General features: G+C 41.2%; 1 protein-coding gene across 1 annotated transcript in view; it reads right to left on the minus strand.

Annotated features, from left to right (window-relative positions):
• cfap299 (cilia and flagella associated protein 299) overlaps nucleotides 1-12416 on the minus strand; it is a 78059-nt gene extending 65643 nt beyond the window's left edge. The window contains exons 1-2 of the mRNA XM_061072400.1: nucleotides 12306-12416; nucleotides 8917-9059 (exon numbers count right to left, since the gene is read on the minus strand). Coding sequence (XP_060928383.1) covers nucleotides 8917-9059; nucleotides 12306-12416 — 254 coding nt within the window. The remainder of the gene's footprint in view (nucleotides 1-8916; nucleotides 9060-12305) is intronic.
• Between the last annotated feature and the right edge of the window lie 3939 nt (nucleotides 12417-16355).

Raw genomic sequence — 16355 nt, forward strand, 5'->3', positions numbered from 1 at the left:
GAGTCCAATAAACTGTGTTTTTGACGCTGAGTAAAGGTTGATATTGTTGTCCACATGATTCAGATCACGTGTTATTAAGGGAAATCAAACTTAACTAATTACATGCTACTTTAACAAACAGCAGTCCGGCATACTGGGGGGGTGTTTTCCTTATGTTTGTCTCTTTCTGTGTTATTTATTTTTTCTAAATGTAATTGCAGACATGCAATAGTCGGACATCTATTCTACCTTGATGTCAGTGTTAAAGATATATATATTTATTTTTTAAATGTCTTAAACTACCTGAAATGTAAAAATATCTATATATAACTGACTAATAACCACTACTTGCCTGTGTTGGAGTTTATTGGTTTTAATTTAAAATAATAAGACAATGAACTGCCTTAATAAAATTGTACAAATGTGTTTATTTCCTTTTCAGGAAATAAACAGGAGAACTTTGACATCTCCTGATAGATTTTAGATACAGGAGATGTCAAAGTTTTAGAGAAAATTATCATCTTTCCGATGCAGGACCTGGAAGTAGAGAACAAGCTCTCAGCCCTGAACGGCTGTGGTTTCTCTCTCATCATTGAAACCAGGGGTGTCCAAACTACGGCCCGCGGGCCATCTGCGGCCCGCCATCCATTTTAAATTGGCCCACCTCAAAAAATTAAAAAATTAAAAAATTGAAATTTTTTTTTTTTTTGAAACTAACAATTTAGTAGCACTTATGGCACTTACTTATAGCACACTTATTGTAGTTTTGCTCTATTTTTGAAGAAATTTTACTTTCTTTATTTTTGTTGTTCTGGGTTTGTACCCTCGGGTACCCTTGAATGCACTTATTATAAGAAGCTTTGGATAAAAGCGTCAGCTAAATGTAATGTAATGGACTATGGCCCACTGTATTGTACTTCTCAGTTAACACCGTTACGCCCCCCCCCGCCCTGAGCGACGCGATTGTCAACAGTCCGCTCCAGGGCAGCGCGGCGTGAGTGGCCCAGACCTTCGTATTTTTTTCTGTATGTGGCCCTCGGGATAATAAGTTTGGACACCCCTGATTTAAACCAACCACAAACAACCTGGGCTGCTAGGAGTCTCTGAATCAAACGAAAAAACAAAAGTCGTGGATCTGATAATGTCGCCATTTTGCCCAAACCGACTTTCCTCACCCTCAAAAATCAATAAAAAGATGACGGCAGTAACTCCAGGACACATCAGGGACCCGTCCGTGCAGACCAGGCCTCGGGGGGGAAACCTCAGAGGTCATTTGATCTGTGACACTCCTCCTCCTCCTGCAGCACTTAGACGTACAAAGCACAGGACGACTGTGTGGCCCGGTGGGAAAACCACTTCCTCCGCTTCATCAGGGCGACTTGAAGGGTTCTTCAAAGTCAAAAGCTGTGACATCAACAAAGTGCTACGATATTATATGTGCAATTGTATAAACTGTAAAATAAGTTTCCTGTTATTTAGCTCATTTGAATTTTGTATATGTTCTTACAAATTATGTGAATTTTATAACCATTTCTTGAGGTCCAGTCTAGAAAATCAGTTGAATCCATGACATGGCTTCAGATGGGGTGTTTAACAATTAACAAGATATGTACGTGTATAGCTTATCTATATTTGTGCTTTTAGACAAGCACCACAGCCGTGAACTTTTATAGACTCTCAACAGTTGGACCAGACATGAAGAGAGTCAGTCATTGTTCCCAGAATCTTGAAGGGTTCTTCAAAGTCAAAAGCTGTGACATCTGAAAAGTGCTACAATATTATATGTGCAATTGTATAAACTGTAAAAAAAGGTTTCCTGTTATTTAGCTCATTTAACGTTTTGTTCTTACAAATGGTTTGAATTTTATCACCATTTCTGGATGTCCAGTCTAGAAAATCTGTTGAATACATGACATAGTGTTCAGGTTTCAGATGGAAAGTTTTAGAATTAACAAGATATACGTGTATAGCTTATCTATATTTGTGCTTTTAAACCTGCACCACAGACGTGAACTTTTATAGACTTTCATCAGAGAGTCAGTCATTGTTCGCAGAATCTACATCAAGCGAGCGAGTCGGCATCATGAAGACGTTTCTCACCGGTCTCCTGCTCACTAACCTCGTAAGAACTTAACTGTTTGACCCTCAGAAGTTAAAACACGTCTAGAACTACGGACGATATCCAGAGAATCGGGTCAGTGATTGATATTTCATGTAAAGGCCACATAGAAGACGTAATTCAGGTCAAACAACAGCTTGTTAAGTTCTATCTGTGGTATCAGCTGCTCGCCGTGCGTGCAGTGGGACGCGGTGGCGAGCTCGGGCCTGGCGGGACGTTGGTCTCCAGACAAAGCTTCATGGGGGGGGAGAACTCCAAATTTACACACCCATCCAAAATCACAAAGTGCAAAGACGGCAATTGGCTTGACAGCAGCTGTAATAGAAGCTGCAGAGCCCGGTCAGCGTCGTGAGCCGCTCTACGTCGGTCACATCCACAATCTGATTCTCGCCCGAGCATCTGGAGGTTTGAATCCGCGGTGAAACGTGTTCACTGTGCGTGTCCGTGGCTCCGGTTTGACTTGGCACGGCGAGCGATCGCTCACTTTTAATATAGAGTCGAGCGCCGGGGAGAGAGAGAGCCGGAGAATTCTTGAGGCGGACTTGTACAAACGCAGCAGCAGCACAATGGACAATGAGCGCGGCTGTGGTTTGGACTGTGGGGAGATCGCGGGGGGGCCTGATGGAAACGCTCGCCGCGCCGCCGTGAGCACGCGAGGTCAGGACATGTGCTGACACGGACTTCTGGGCGGGAGCCAGAGCCGGAGCCGACAGGAAGCAGAGGCCTCACATCTCCTCGGGTTCGTCCCGGACTCCAGATCAGATGTTTTCTCTTGTTCAGGACAAAGTGAGCGGCTTCTAATTCGATGGGTTTTTAATTGAATTATCAAGAAGAACAATTTTGCAACATCTGGCAGTTTGGAAAGTGTGAGATTATCATAGTCAAATGAGAGACGAGCCCACGTTCCTTCATGGTTCACTTCTTATACACGTGTTAACTTTCTTGTGTTGGCTTAGTAACAAGATTTCATCAAATTAGAACAGATACAAATAATGATGTTTGTAACCCATATTAATATCTACCATATTATAAAAGTAACAATACAGATAAACTTGAAATATATAAATATGCATTAGAATGTAAACACTGGCGAGCGAGAAGATCGGCGGACTCCGGTCGTAAGGGCTGAATCGACCATGAACTTTACTCACTGCCAGAGTGTATCAACATTTTTTTTTTTTTTTGAATTGAACTAAATAAGGATTTCGAACGGAACTTTATTTTGAAAAGACTATCACAACAAACAAGAGAATACAGGGAAGGAGAGTGAAGAGCTCCACTCGTCTAACCCCTCCTTTATTGTTTGAATTATGTGTATATATGTTTATTATGTTTATTATGTTTATAATATATACTTTATTTATTATGTTTTTGTAAAGTGTGTTTAGTAAAGTGCCCGCTTTGAATTTAAAGTACCTGATCTCTGGCTTATTATTTATGCTTTCACCTCACTCCTCAGAACCCAGAACCCAGAACTAGTCCAGTATTTGGTGCATTCGAGGTAAATGCTACATGTCACTACTTCAAATGAGCGTTTTCCACCATCTGAGTTTGCTCAGGCAAAGTCAACGTTCTCGTCACCAATAAAAAAAGTGTGTTCACAAGTGTGATATCAAACATACCGGTTATTAATTATCAATCATTCTCAGTGCTAATGCAGGGCTCCACAGAGGGATGTGGGGTCGGTTAAAGATCTATGACAAGACTGCTCCTCAGAAGTGAAGCCAAAGTGTCTCCACGCCCCCTGGTGGCCGGCGAAAGTAAAGGTCGTAAACCTGCCTCCTCCATGTTAGCAGATGGGGCATGGGCAAAAATGAATGTTTCACAAATCACTCTTTGAAAACAGGGAAACTGTCAAACTAGTACGAGCCCACGTTCCTTTATCTTTCACTTCTTACACACGTGTTAATTTTCTTTGTTGGCTTAGTAACAAGATTTCATCAAATTAGAACAGATAAAAATAATGATGTCACTTCCTCAAACGAACATAATTTGTTTTGTGACAAGGGAGCGTTCATCCCCATCCGAGTTTGCTCAGGCAATTAACAGAATTATAGCTGTTTCAATATGGAAAATATCTCTATACGCAAAGTCAACATTCACGTCACAATTAAAAAAAGTGTGAGATCAAGTGTGAGATTAAACACACCAGTTATTAATTATCAATCATTATCAGTGCTAATGCAGAGCTATGCTACAGAGGGATGTGCTGTCGGTTAAAGATCTATGACATGACTGCTCCACAGAAGTGAAGCCAAAGTGTCTCCACGCCCCCTGGTGGCTGGCGGAAGTAAAGGTCGTAAAACCCGCCTCCTCCATGTTAGCAGATGGGACGCAAATGAATTAATGTTTTATAAATCACTCTCTGAAAACAGGGAAACTGTCAAAACTAGTACAACTTTAAAAAATCTGCTTTGAATTTGATCCACGAGTGGAAACAGGAAGTCAGACCCCCCCCCCCCCTGTTTGCTTCTTGTAACCATCTGTTGACTCTCTGGTGATTTTTCCTCCACAACTAAACAAGCTCCGACTAATCGCCCTGTTCATTCCATTCAAGTGTTCCTTTTCTCCGATCACATATTGAGTTTCCCTGACGTCTGATGAGAGCACCGGCTCCTTTGTCCGGTCTTTGTGTGATGTGCTGGCAGAGCCGCCCCCCCGCTCTCCCAGCCGAGCTGTCAGGGGCAGCACGTTGTCCTGAAGCAACGAGACAACAGGGCAACACCAGGGCAACACCTGATCAGCATTCACAGCACCGGTCCCCACTCCCTGTGTGTTTTATTACCACAGGTGCAGGAGGCATTCATTGATCAGATGCACGCTACAGGCCAGGTTTTGCCCCTAATTGAAAACAGCTCTATTTATACACCTGCAGGCACTAAAGGTCTCGGAGCGCTTGGGGGGGGGGGGGGGGGGGGGGGGTTAGAGCAGAAGAGAAAGGGAAGGCAAAGAACACAAAGCAGTGACAGGGCGGTGAAGAAAGACATGCCTCGGGAGACAGAGAAGGAGAGAGGCATTTCCAGAAACAGCACGAGAGGATGAAACGCTCGTGTGAAAGTCTTCAGGGACGGATTTCTGAAACTGAGATGAACATCTGTGGGAAAGGAGCTCAAAATAAATACCAAATGAGTGGTTAATCCCCAATATCGCTCATATTCACCGGGTTAAATAGCGGCTGGTAGTTTGTTTACCACGCAGTCGCCAGCTTCCCTTTTCTTTCCTGAACACTGTACTGATTGTGTTCAGGAGCTTTGCAGGTGGGATGCTGCATCCTGGGGGCCCGTGTTTTCACAGTGTGACCATAACAGGAGGTCACGGGGGTCAGGGTTGGTGGAAGTCCAATCAGAAAACCACAGAGGAATGAACAATCTGCATTTAGACAGAAGGGGGGGCGGGGTCACGGCTCAAACTAAACTCTTCTGATGGAAGAAGTCTGCAAAAGCTCGGCAGCTTTTTTCTTTCTTTTCCTGTCAAATTTTCAAGCTTGGGAAATAATTTAAGCTGATAATTAGGGTTTAAATCCATATATGTGTGTGTGTGTGTGTGTGTGTGTGTGTGTGTGTGTGTGTGTGTGTGTGTGTGTGTGTGTGAGTGTGTGTGTGTGTGTGTGTGTAGTCACCTACAGGTTGTTAGTGTTGCAGGTGAAATGTATTAACTTTCTTTTGACTCTAAGGACATTTGAAGACACAATGAAAAGGTGGAAGATCGTCGATTTCAGATTTCGGCCCGAATTTGTCGTTTTAGAGTCGGACCACATTTCAGCTTTATGATTTATTGTTTGTCTTTTCGTGCAGAGGTCGTAACCAGGAGTGATCACATGCTCCCGACGGGACGCAGGACCAAGATGGCGGGTGTGGGGGGGCGGGGCAGACAGGTTCCCACGCTGAGATCCTGAGCTGTGGTTTTACATCGCAGTCTGAGTTGGAACGACCTTTTCTCAAATTGAAACGTGAAGTTGCAGCTTAAGGGCAAACCGCGAAACGAGCAGATGTATCAGATGATTATTTAATGGTTAGATACAAAACAAAACAAAACGTACATTAATGTGCCGTGAGCTATCGTTTACCCCAGAACAGGATCACATCCAATGTAAAGTGTTTTCCTTTTGAAATAGCATAACAGGGGCCGGTTAATTATCTTGGAGATGATTCAAAACTCACGTTGCTCTGCGGTTACGAGCGATGTCTTTTCCCAGCAAACGTCCAGTTATTAACAGAGCGTTTTAATCCGTCTGATGAAAGACGAGCGAAACGATAATCGATCGTGGCAGAAATCCAACATTCACGTGAGCCAGGGGAGGATTTTTGAAACAGGTGCTTCAGTATTCACAAACAAGAAATGACTACAATGAACTGGACGGGAACCAGCCGGCTCTTTAACGCTGGCACAGGAACATCACGATATTATTTCAAAGTGTTTTATGTGAACAAGGCTCCTGTCGAGTTCAATAAGAGGAAAACGAGAAACAACTGCACAGCCGTGTTGCTGCTGAGGCGTTAAACACAAACTCATTAAACACACACTTTAAAGGTTAAGTTAACAATGATAATCCAACACTGACTTTCTTATCAATATCTCTTCACAATGTGCTAATTGTGTCTTTGTGTGTTTGTGCTGAAAGAATAAAGTCTGGTGTTCCTCAACTGCTCTGGTTTTGTCAATGGGAAGACACAAAACGTCATTCCAACCTATCAGCAACAGGGGGCGTTCGGGGGGGCGGGCTGGAATGAGAGATGCTCAAACTGGCACATGGCCCACGCGTTCAATTTCAAAGAACTTGAATCATGTCAAAAGTTTTCCAGACGATGATTCAGAGGTTGACTCATGGAACAGCAGCGCTCCGAGGTGCCCAAACATGAAATATAAGAATGAATAGATATTTGGCCAAAGTTTCTCATCTGAGGGATCGATGACAAATGTATTGAATAAACTAGTATTTGAGATTTTTCACTTCTCAATATTGTTATCGCAAAATCCAGCAAATTATATTTCTATTCCCACTATAGTGTAGATGCAGAGAAAGACCAAGAAAATACTGAGCAACTAACTTAACTAAACAAAGAATTGTTCTTTTCCATTAACAATCGATGTTTGAAAATGTTATAATTCACATTTGGACAGATGCGTTTTCCGTAGTAACCGTGGTGAATCCACAGCTACACGAGCAAACTACAACCTTTCCAAAACCCAAAGGAGACAGACATTCCATGACTTATAGAATCCATCTGACTGGAAGTTGTCAACGTGTTGTGTGTCGTCCTGTGTTACAAACAAAGTCAGGACACACACACACACACGCTGCCGGGTCGCAGCCTTTGAAAAGGGCCTCGGTGTGGATCTAGATCTTGGAAGTGGAACAGACTTCTGTGTGTGTAGAACATCCCAGTTGTTCCCAGTGCAACACGTCCCTGGATCCTGCTGGGACAGGATGAAAGTCTCTCTGGCCTAATATCAGTGCAACTGCAGGTGTGGAGGCTCCAGTTTCACCAGTGATGTTCACAGACAGTCAGAGGAGGGGGGGGAGGGGGAGGGCACAATTTGGATAAGCATCTGAGGGTTCAATCAAATGCAACACCTAACACAGGTACATGTTTGGATACTGCACAGCCGAGTGTGTGTCTGTGTGTGTGTGTGTGTTTTTGGAGTGGTGTCCTGGCTTGTCCTCAAAGGAGACACCACCACCACACGGCTTTATCAAGAATCTGTGTGATCACTTTCCTCAGGGGGGGGGGGAGGGTAGTTTACAGAGGACGGCAGATTGTAGTTCTGTCATTCTGCTTGTTTTAATTTAATGTTTTGATCCGATTTTTTGAACTTGAAATCGTCTTTTTGCAAACTTAAATGTGCGTCTCACTATTCTCGATCCCGGCCTCTCTCTGTGTCCGAGCTGACGAAGGTAAATCAAGACTCGTCTCCACTTCCTCCCAACGATCCAGAAACAAAGAGACAGAATATCCCGGGAACACAAAAGCACGACTATGTTGTGCCGATGATGTCATGTGGATCCAGAGTCTGTAAAGACGTGACTGTGGTGTGGAACCTGTCCAGCTGTCAATCACGATATCAAACCCCCTTTTCAATAACATCAAATAACTGATTTACACCAAACGCATCAGAAAATTAACAAAGGAACAAACATCAGTGATACCCTCAAATGATAAAAATGTATATAAAGTTTATTTTAACTTTTTAGTTTGGTCTGAATCCTGGCTTGGGTCGAGAAGGCCTAGTGTGTTGAGACAGTAACAGCTATCACCCAGTTCCTGATCAGACTTCATTGGACACAGAGGTCAGAGGTCAGGATCAGCTACAGCATCATTGTTAAAGCTGCTAGCAAAGTGTGTTGCTCAACTCGTCTGACGGTGGATCTACAGCTTTTCCTTCTCTTTATATGCTGCCTTGTGTCAACAAGATAAAACTAAACAGGTTGAGAGTGTCATATTCATAATATATGAAGATTTTAAAATGATCATATCGTTGACAATAACACGAGCAGAGACAAATTAAAGACAGAAACTGCGTGAGGCGTCTCAGCCGTTGGAACAGAAGCCTCCATCACCGCTCATCTCAAATATTATTCTTCCACACTGAAAGAGAAGTGGACACAACGAGCCACAGAACGCTAACACAACTTCTCTCCTCTGAGCCACAGCGGCTGATTGATTCCAAAAGTCCACTGACCACACGTGGAAAGAGCCAAACTTCCCTTTCCAGGAGACAACACACTGGTGTTCTCTCATCACGCTGGAGGCTGGTGGGAGTTTCTCTGACCACACCTCAGCGAGTGTAGCGGCGTGTTGTCGGGGAAGTGAACTTACACTGGCCGGCTCCTGTTGTACAAAGCGTTGATCTTCGCGACCTCGGCAGCGAGCGCCGCTGCTTTCTTCTCCTCGAACTCCTCCCGGCTCAGCACCGTGCCCTTGTGGCCGTGCTCCACCACCTTCCGAGCCAACTCCCGGCTCTGCCACGAGAGAAGAGAGAGAGAGAGTCAAATCAGGTGTCAACGTGGGGATTCCTTTTAAATTGGTGAAAGTTTAAATGCTGCCCTGTGGTTCTGAGCCTCCAAAAAACAGTTTCAGATTTCAGTCCCTCATGGCGTTCGTGACCTTTTGTAACACAACCCAGTGAAACTTCATTAAACCTGAAGGCAGTTTTGTGAAAGGCAATTAAAAGAAGAACAAACACACAAGATACAGACACGCACTGACACACATGAACTCAAACAGTAACACAAAAGATCATCATGGAAGAGCTGTTCGGTTGTGTTGAGGTAAAAGTGTAAAAACTTAAGGTTATAATAAATAAATGAATAAATAAACTAAATAGTTAACATGGGAATATGTGATGTGCTCTGTTCCATGTTAGTGACTGTATTTTATCTTACTTATATATATATAAATTTAATTTTGTTTTAATTTAGTTTTAACTAAATTAGTATTTTCATTGTAATTTTTTGTCATTGAATTTATGTTGTAATCATATCTTAGCATTTTTTGTGACATTTGTATTATTTATTGTCATTTTATGCTGCCATATGTTCAGGTTGGGGAAGGTTCTTGTACGTATGTAAATTGATGTAAATGTATAAAACTATACAAAACCAATAAATACATGTTTCAAAAAAATAAATAGTTAACATGGATCTTAAACAAGATCTAAGAGTAGGTGTGTACATAGGTTTCTTAAGGTTGAGTCCAACATAAGGTTTCACCACATTTGAAGAATTACAAACTCAAAACTTAATGCCTTTGGTGGACATTAAAAAACCCTCTAAAATCTAAAGATAATACAGTTTTAATGATATAAAACAGAGAACTTTGTATTTTTATTAACAAATAACTTAATTGAATAGTTTGATGAATGAGTTTCTATCTTAGAAAAACCATCTGGATCTGAGTTCAGCTCCTTATTCACCTGAAAACAGACAAACACAATCTGCAGCTGCAGCCTTTAGTTTGAACCTGTCATTGTTTGTATTGTGTGTTCAAGCGTTTGTGTTTCAGCCTCTGCAGCGACTCTGAGCTCCAACGTTTCAATCACCGTGCCCGGACCCGCTGTCATTGGACGCCAAACCATAAAGTCATCAGCTAAAACCCAAAGTCTTGCTGTCAGTTCCTGTGGCGTGTCAGATCAAAGCCCGGGCCACATGTCCTCCGACCCCAGAAGTCCTCCGGGCCCCGGGGCCGGCGTCCGCACCCGAGAGGAAAAGTTATATTTTCCCTCCACTTTGATGTGGCTCGCCAGAAAATGAGTCTCAGACATTGGCCGGTTCCCTGAAAACTGGCCCGGGAATCATTGTCTTCATTTTCAAGGCTCATTGAACAAGTCTGTTTGAATGAAGTGAGTTGTACAGTGGACACTTCAGGACGGGGACTAGTCCTGCAGGACGCCACAGGCCGAGGACACAGGGACTAGTCCTGCAGGACGCCACAGGCCGAGGACACGGGGACTAGTCCTCCAGGACGCCACTGGCCGAGGACACGGGGACTAGTCCTGCAGGACGCCACAGGCTGAGGACACAGGGACTAGTCCTCCAGGACGCCACAGGCCGAGGACACAGGGACCTACAACAGGACCAGTTAATAAACCCTTCAGACTCCTGAGTCCTTGAAGAGGAAACTGGGAAGAATGGGTTTGTAATGAGCTGATGTATCAGGACTGGAGTGTTGTCAGTGTGAGCGCACAGGTCAGGTGACCCGGGCTGATGATGATGAGTGACTGCAGCTGATTATCAGGGCAGATAGGAGTGGTCCCCCCCCCCACTTCATGTGGACACAGGTGTTCAAACAAAGTGGCCACAGCAGCAGCAGCAGCTCTGGGAATATCATTAACAAGAGTGCCACCTGCTGGCAGAGAGCAGGACGGCACATCTCTGACCAGCTCCCATTAACCAGGAGAGAAGAACTAACTGGTATCTGACATTCCATAGAGATGTTAGAGTCTGAGCTGAAGCTTCCTCTCTAAAACTATAATGGATTCAAATATAAAGATGGTTTCTAGTGGTGAACGGAACCTTTCTTTTTCAATAAAATCAATGACTCTAGCTTGTTTTAGTAAAACAATGTGTCGATACATTTCACAATGTGCAAAGTTAGACTTTTAAACCGAAGCTAGACAATATTATTATTTGTATTATTATTTTTATGCAATTTGAACTTGTTTGGGCCTTTCAGTTTTAATGTCTCCCCACAAATTTGTGATTTTCATGACACATGTCTCTTATTGAGTCACTGTGGGTAGGACCATGTTGTCAAAGAGGGCCTGACTGGGATGAGAGGTAAACTCTGCTGTTTGGTAGATTTGCCAAAACCAACTTAGGATTCATAAAAGTCTCAAATAAAATGAATATAGGCAAGAAAACCAAATAAAACTGAGAATATGCACATAATGTACTTGAGTTAAAGTGCAGTGACACAGGATGATGCATAAGGAATGTGTAATTATGTAGAGACATACATATGGAATAATACTGGTTGAATATTTTATACTGATAAAAAATCTAATAATGTGCAATGGGGAGATTACCAAACCAGTGTGTGACTGCCACCTAGTGTTTACCCACAGACACCACACCAACACAACTGTGTGTGTACAACTCCAGATCATTTAATGGAGACAAAGTTAGTTAAAGTTAATGGAAATAACGACAATTATAATAAAACTCTCATTTGTTGACACTGAATACGTCGTTTTGAGCAAAGTGGACAAAACCCCAGACTCCATTCAAAATGTTGCCAAATTTGCTCTCAAGACGTTATTATAAAAGTGCATTAAATGCGTAAAACACAGCTCCAGATACAACCAACTCGTATCTTATCATACAGTAGATGATTAAATTAAAATGAATATTCTATCAGTGGTTTTCTCGCTTTACAATATCGTGACACCTCACTGACGTTAGCAAGCTGCTGCTGCCATTTTGACAGCGACCGACCTGAACTAAGTAATGATTTGTCGTTGATTAAAAACATTTTTGAGAATTTGGTTCATGCCGAATGGAAGAACGGGTTTTAGTGCTTCAGGAAAAGTTGACAGGTTTGATTTAATAGCGAACATTTCTGCAGAAGAGTCAAGACAAACTTAAAATGCGAGTTTCTGAAACGCGGTTCTGACGCGGTGTCGACACCAGGAGGGAAGCCGGGTTCCAGGCCCACAGAGACGGCCTCTAAAGTCTCTGAAGTCGCCAGTAAGAACCAGAGAGACTCACCTTTAAGTAATACTTGTCCGTGGGAGTCACTTTGGAGTCCAGATAATCCTCGTACTCTTTAAACTGGGTCGTGGAGTCCTGGAACCGAGCGGTGGCGCTGCTGACCTCCATCTTCCACTCTGTGTGGGGGGGTGGAGACACGCTGCCATGACAACAGGAAGACAACAAAGATATTGAACTGTGACACTGATCATTAAGCGACGATGTGTGTTAATGTAAATATAATATACAGCAATAACAGATCATAAAAATCACCCACAAATTCAATGGATTAATGTAAAGAATATTTTAAGACAGTAGGAATATTTAATAATTTCTCTAAGAAGGAATTATGAAGATTAAAGGCTAAAAGGTAAAGGCCCCTTTTGTATAGTATAAAGGCCCCAAAGGTAAAATATAAAGTATAAAAGCTTTACAGTTCAAATATACATAGTATGAAAGCCCCAGTTAAATTATATGTAGTATAAAAGCTATAGAGTTATACTATACCTAGTATAATAGCCAGGGCCAAGATAAACATGTTATGAAAGCTACAGAGCAAAGATATACATAGTATAAAATCTATAGAGTTAAAATATATATAGTATGAATGCCCCAGTTAAAATATATGCAGCATAAAAAAGCTACACCGTCAACTATACAAAGACCTAAACCCCCATACTTAAACTATACAATACACTATATAAAAACTTCAGAGTTAAACTATACATAGTATAAAACCTATAGAGTTAAACTATACATTACATAAAACATTCAGAGTTAAAACATACTACGTATAGAAGCTACAGAATTTAACCATACATAGAATAAAAATAAAGTTAAAATACACACTGGTATAAAAGCTTAAAATAAACAATATACAGTAGAAAACCGACCATTGCTTCAGTAAAATCTGTCTCACTCTGAAACAGGTGGGTTCTTTAAGAAGGTAACTTTTTATATATAGTTTGATTAAGAACACTGTTATAAGCTTCCCTGACAGACGAGAGCTAACGTAGCTATCGGAAGTAAGCTAGATATGAGGATTTGTGTGTAAAGTCCACTGACTCATTTGTAAATAGTGTTTTTTGTGGCTTATTTTGAGTGTTTAATGAGCAGTTTGTTAGCATCACTGCTAGTGTGGTGCTAATTGTGTTTGTACAGACTCTGAGGTCGTCCCAAGGTCACCACACAGCGAATCGACTGCACCTCATGACCATCAGGACTGATTCTTCATCGTCTGAGGACATGATGACAATGGGGACAACTATGTTTGGGCAAAGTAAGGAGACGGCATCGAACCATGTTTCTTGGGTGAGTAACCCGCTGCTGTTCCACCCACCCACATGTGGTATTAAAGCAGTGCAACAAGGGTCTTATTGTGCCGGCTTTTATGTTATACTTACTTAAATTGTGTTACAAAGATAAGGTAAGATAATCCTTTATTTGTCCCACTACAGGGTAATTTGCTGTCACAGCAACAATGGGGACAGTCAACAAACTGACATCATTTTTAAATAATGAGAAAACATATAATAAAAGCTCAATTTAATATGAATTGATTAGAAATAGTATAAACAGTGTAAAATAAATGACAAAGCAGAAAAGTTGGTCTCACAGTATAATATATATCTAACAGTATTTTGCTAAATGCAACAGCTTCTCAAATCATTTTGTGTCAGGTTTTTTCTTGGTGTGATGCATTGATTTTAAAGAAATTCATGTGGCTCCTTTTCATAAAGTAAATCATAGACCTGAGCTCATTTGAATTAGGAGGAACTAAACCCTGTGTGGAGACAGTGTGACCAGTCCTCTGTATTAAGCTGCTATACATTCAGGATGTAGAGTCTGAAAACAATTTATTTTGGGCTTTAATGTGGACGAAGTCAGAGACGACACAGTAATCCTGTCCCATGGAAAATCAACCTTATTTAGAACCTTTACTGTCTGTAAAATACAAAATAAAACCTTCAGGGTGAACGTTCTCGTCTCTATTTACAGAAACGCTGTTACTCTTGGCTGTCATCGCCATCTTTTATTATCATTTTGTTTAATTTACTCGTTCAGCGTGACCTTTAATGGCTCTTCCGTGACGTCCAGGGAAAGTGAGCTCACCAGGTATAAAGATATTGTTGTGCCGGCGCTCGGCTCCTGTGAGGCGCCGACGTAACGTAAAACGCCAACGTGAGCGAGAGCACGAGGAAGTGGAGGCCGACGCCGGAGAGGAAATGTAGGCTGGTTGGCGAGGGAACTCTGCTCCTTTGTGTGTAACTTTAAATAAACTGTCACGCAAAGCTTAGACACATTTGTTTTTTTTTCTTACCTAGAAATAGAGACCCACTTTATTATTTATCAGCAATATGAATAATAAACACAAAACTTCTTCTCTTCTCTTTCTCTCCTCTGATTCATTTAAATTATACAATAAAATCATACTGTCCTATTGCAGTTGTTTTGTGTAGTCATTGTATTAAATTACACTTTTACACTGTACTTCTTCCTGTTCTGTCTTTCATAGTTACACGTTCTTTGTGTCAATACCTTGAGAAAGTTATTATTATTTAATCACTAATCATATGACTTCATATTAATAATTTTCTCATCAACAGAAGCTTTCTGTTATTTGTGGATCTCAACAAACACGTCAGTAAAACCATTTGCTGATATATTTATTTGTAATACTCATATTACTGGAAACTTCTTCAAACACAAGTTTTTATTTTCTTAGAAATTCTAGTACAAAATATACTTTTACCCTTCGGGATGAGTATGAAGACATAAAATTATCACAATACAGATCATTTAAAAATAAAGGCATCATCATAATGTCTGTCAACTGATGAGCTGTAAAAAATAAATACAGTCCGAGTGATTTTGTTTTTGTTCATATGCTACATGCTCCTGTTCAATACTGTTGTATTAACCTGTGTTTTAACCTTGTCGGGCATTTTACTTATTTTAGATGTTTCCCCTGTATTTATGGCTGTGTGTATATACATATATATATATATATATATATATATATATATATATATATATATATATATATATATATCATGGGACCTAATGTGGCTGTGTGCATTTTGTGCATCACTACAAAACACCGGACATTGTTTCCCACAGCTGCTTCTGCACATCTGATGCACGTAAGTTTTATTTTACTAGTGAGAAAGAGAAATATGTACAATACTAACTGGCTGTTAGCTAGCTAGCGTCTTTTCTGTTTAGCTAACCATAGCTAGATCAACTAAATAATACTTCAAATATAACAGCTTAATACACTGATTGATGTGTATTTAAAAATGTGCCTTTGAGTTTTAGCCTGGCTGTTCACAATCATTTCAGACTTGTGCTTTAATGTTCATAAAGATGCTGAATGAAGAACAGGATGAGGAAGATGAGGAGGAAACTCTTAGTCCTACATGAAGAAGGCACCTTTGATGAGTCTTCATCTTTGACAGATGATTCTTTTATGTTATCAAAGGATATTTCTGCTTAATGAAAAGGAAGAATAAGCTATAAAAGAATATAGCAAAGAAACACCGAGCCCTGCATGAAATAACAAAGGAAATGAATACGGGTCATTTTTGACCCATGTTGAGCCAAAATGGCCGACTTCCTGTTGCGTCATCACACTACATTTAGTGAAGATCGGTTAAATGAGATGGACTTGCTGAATTTTAGGGGGCGCTGTTGAGCCATTTTGCAACAACCTTTTACAATTACTCCAGAATACTTTCATTCTCATCAGGCCGGACACGCCCCCAAAGTTTGGTGAGTTTTCGAGTATTTTCAAGACGTCAAAAATGCGACAAATTTCCCTGAATAATCGAACCAAGAGCAAAACGTCCCTAATAAAAGGTGTACAGATGATTTTTGTGTTTCTTAAAATCCGAAGGTTAAAACACAGGATGTGACATCGACAGCATTGATTTGAGGGTTTCGACTCTGTCTCTCATTCTGTCTTTCCTCGTAAGTCGGCTTCCCCCCCGGCTGTTTGCCATCCGATACACCTCCAGCTCGAACCTTCCCTAAAACACAGGCTCCGCTCTTTCTCTGCATCTTTATCCC

Source organism: Limanda limanda, chromosome 5, assembly GCF_963576545.1.
Source record: "Limanda limanda chromosome 5, fLimLim1.1, whole genome shotgun sequence".
Taxonomy (NCBI): domain Eukaryota; kingdom Metazoa; phylum Chordata; class Actinopteri; order Pleuronectiformes; family Pleuronectidae; genus Limanda; species Limanda limanda.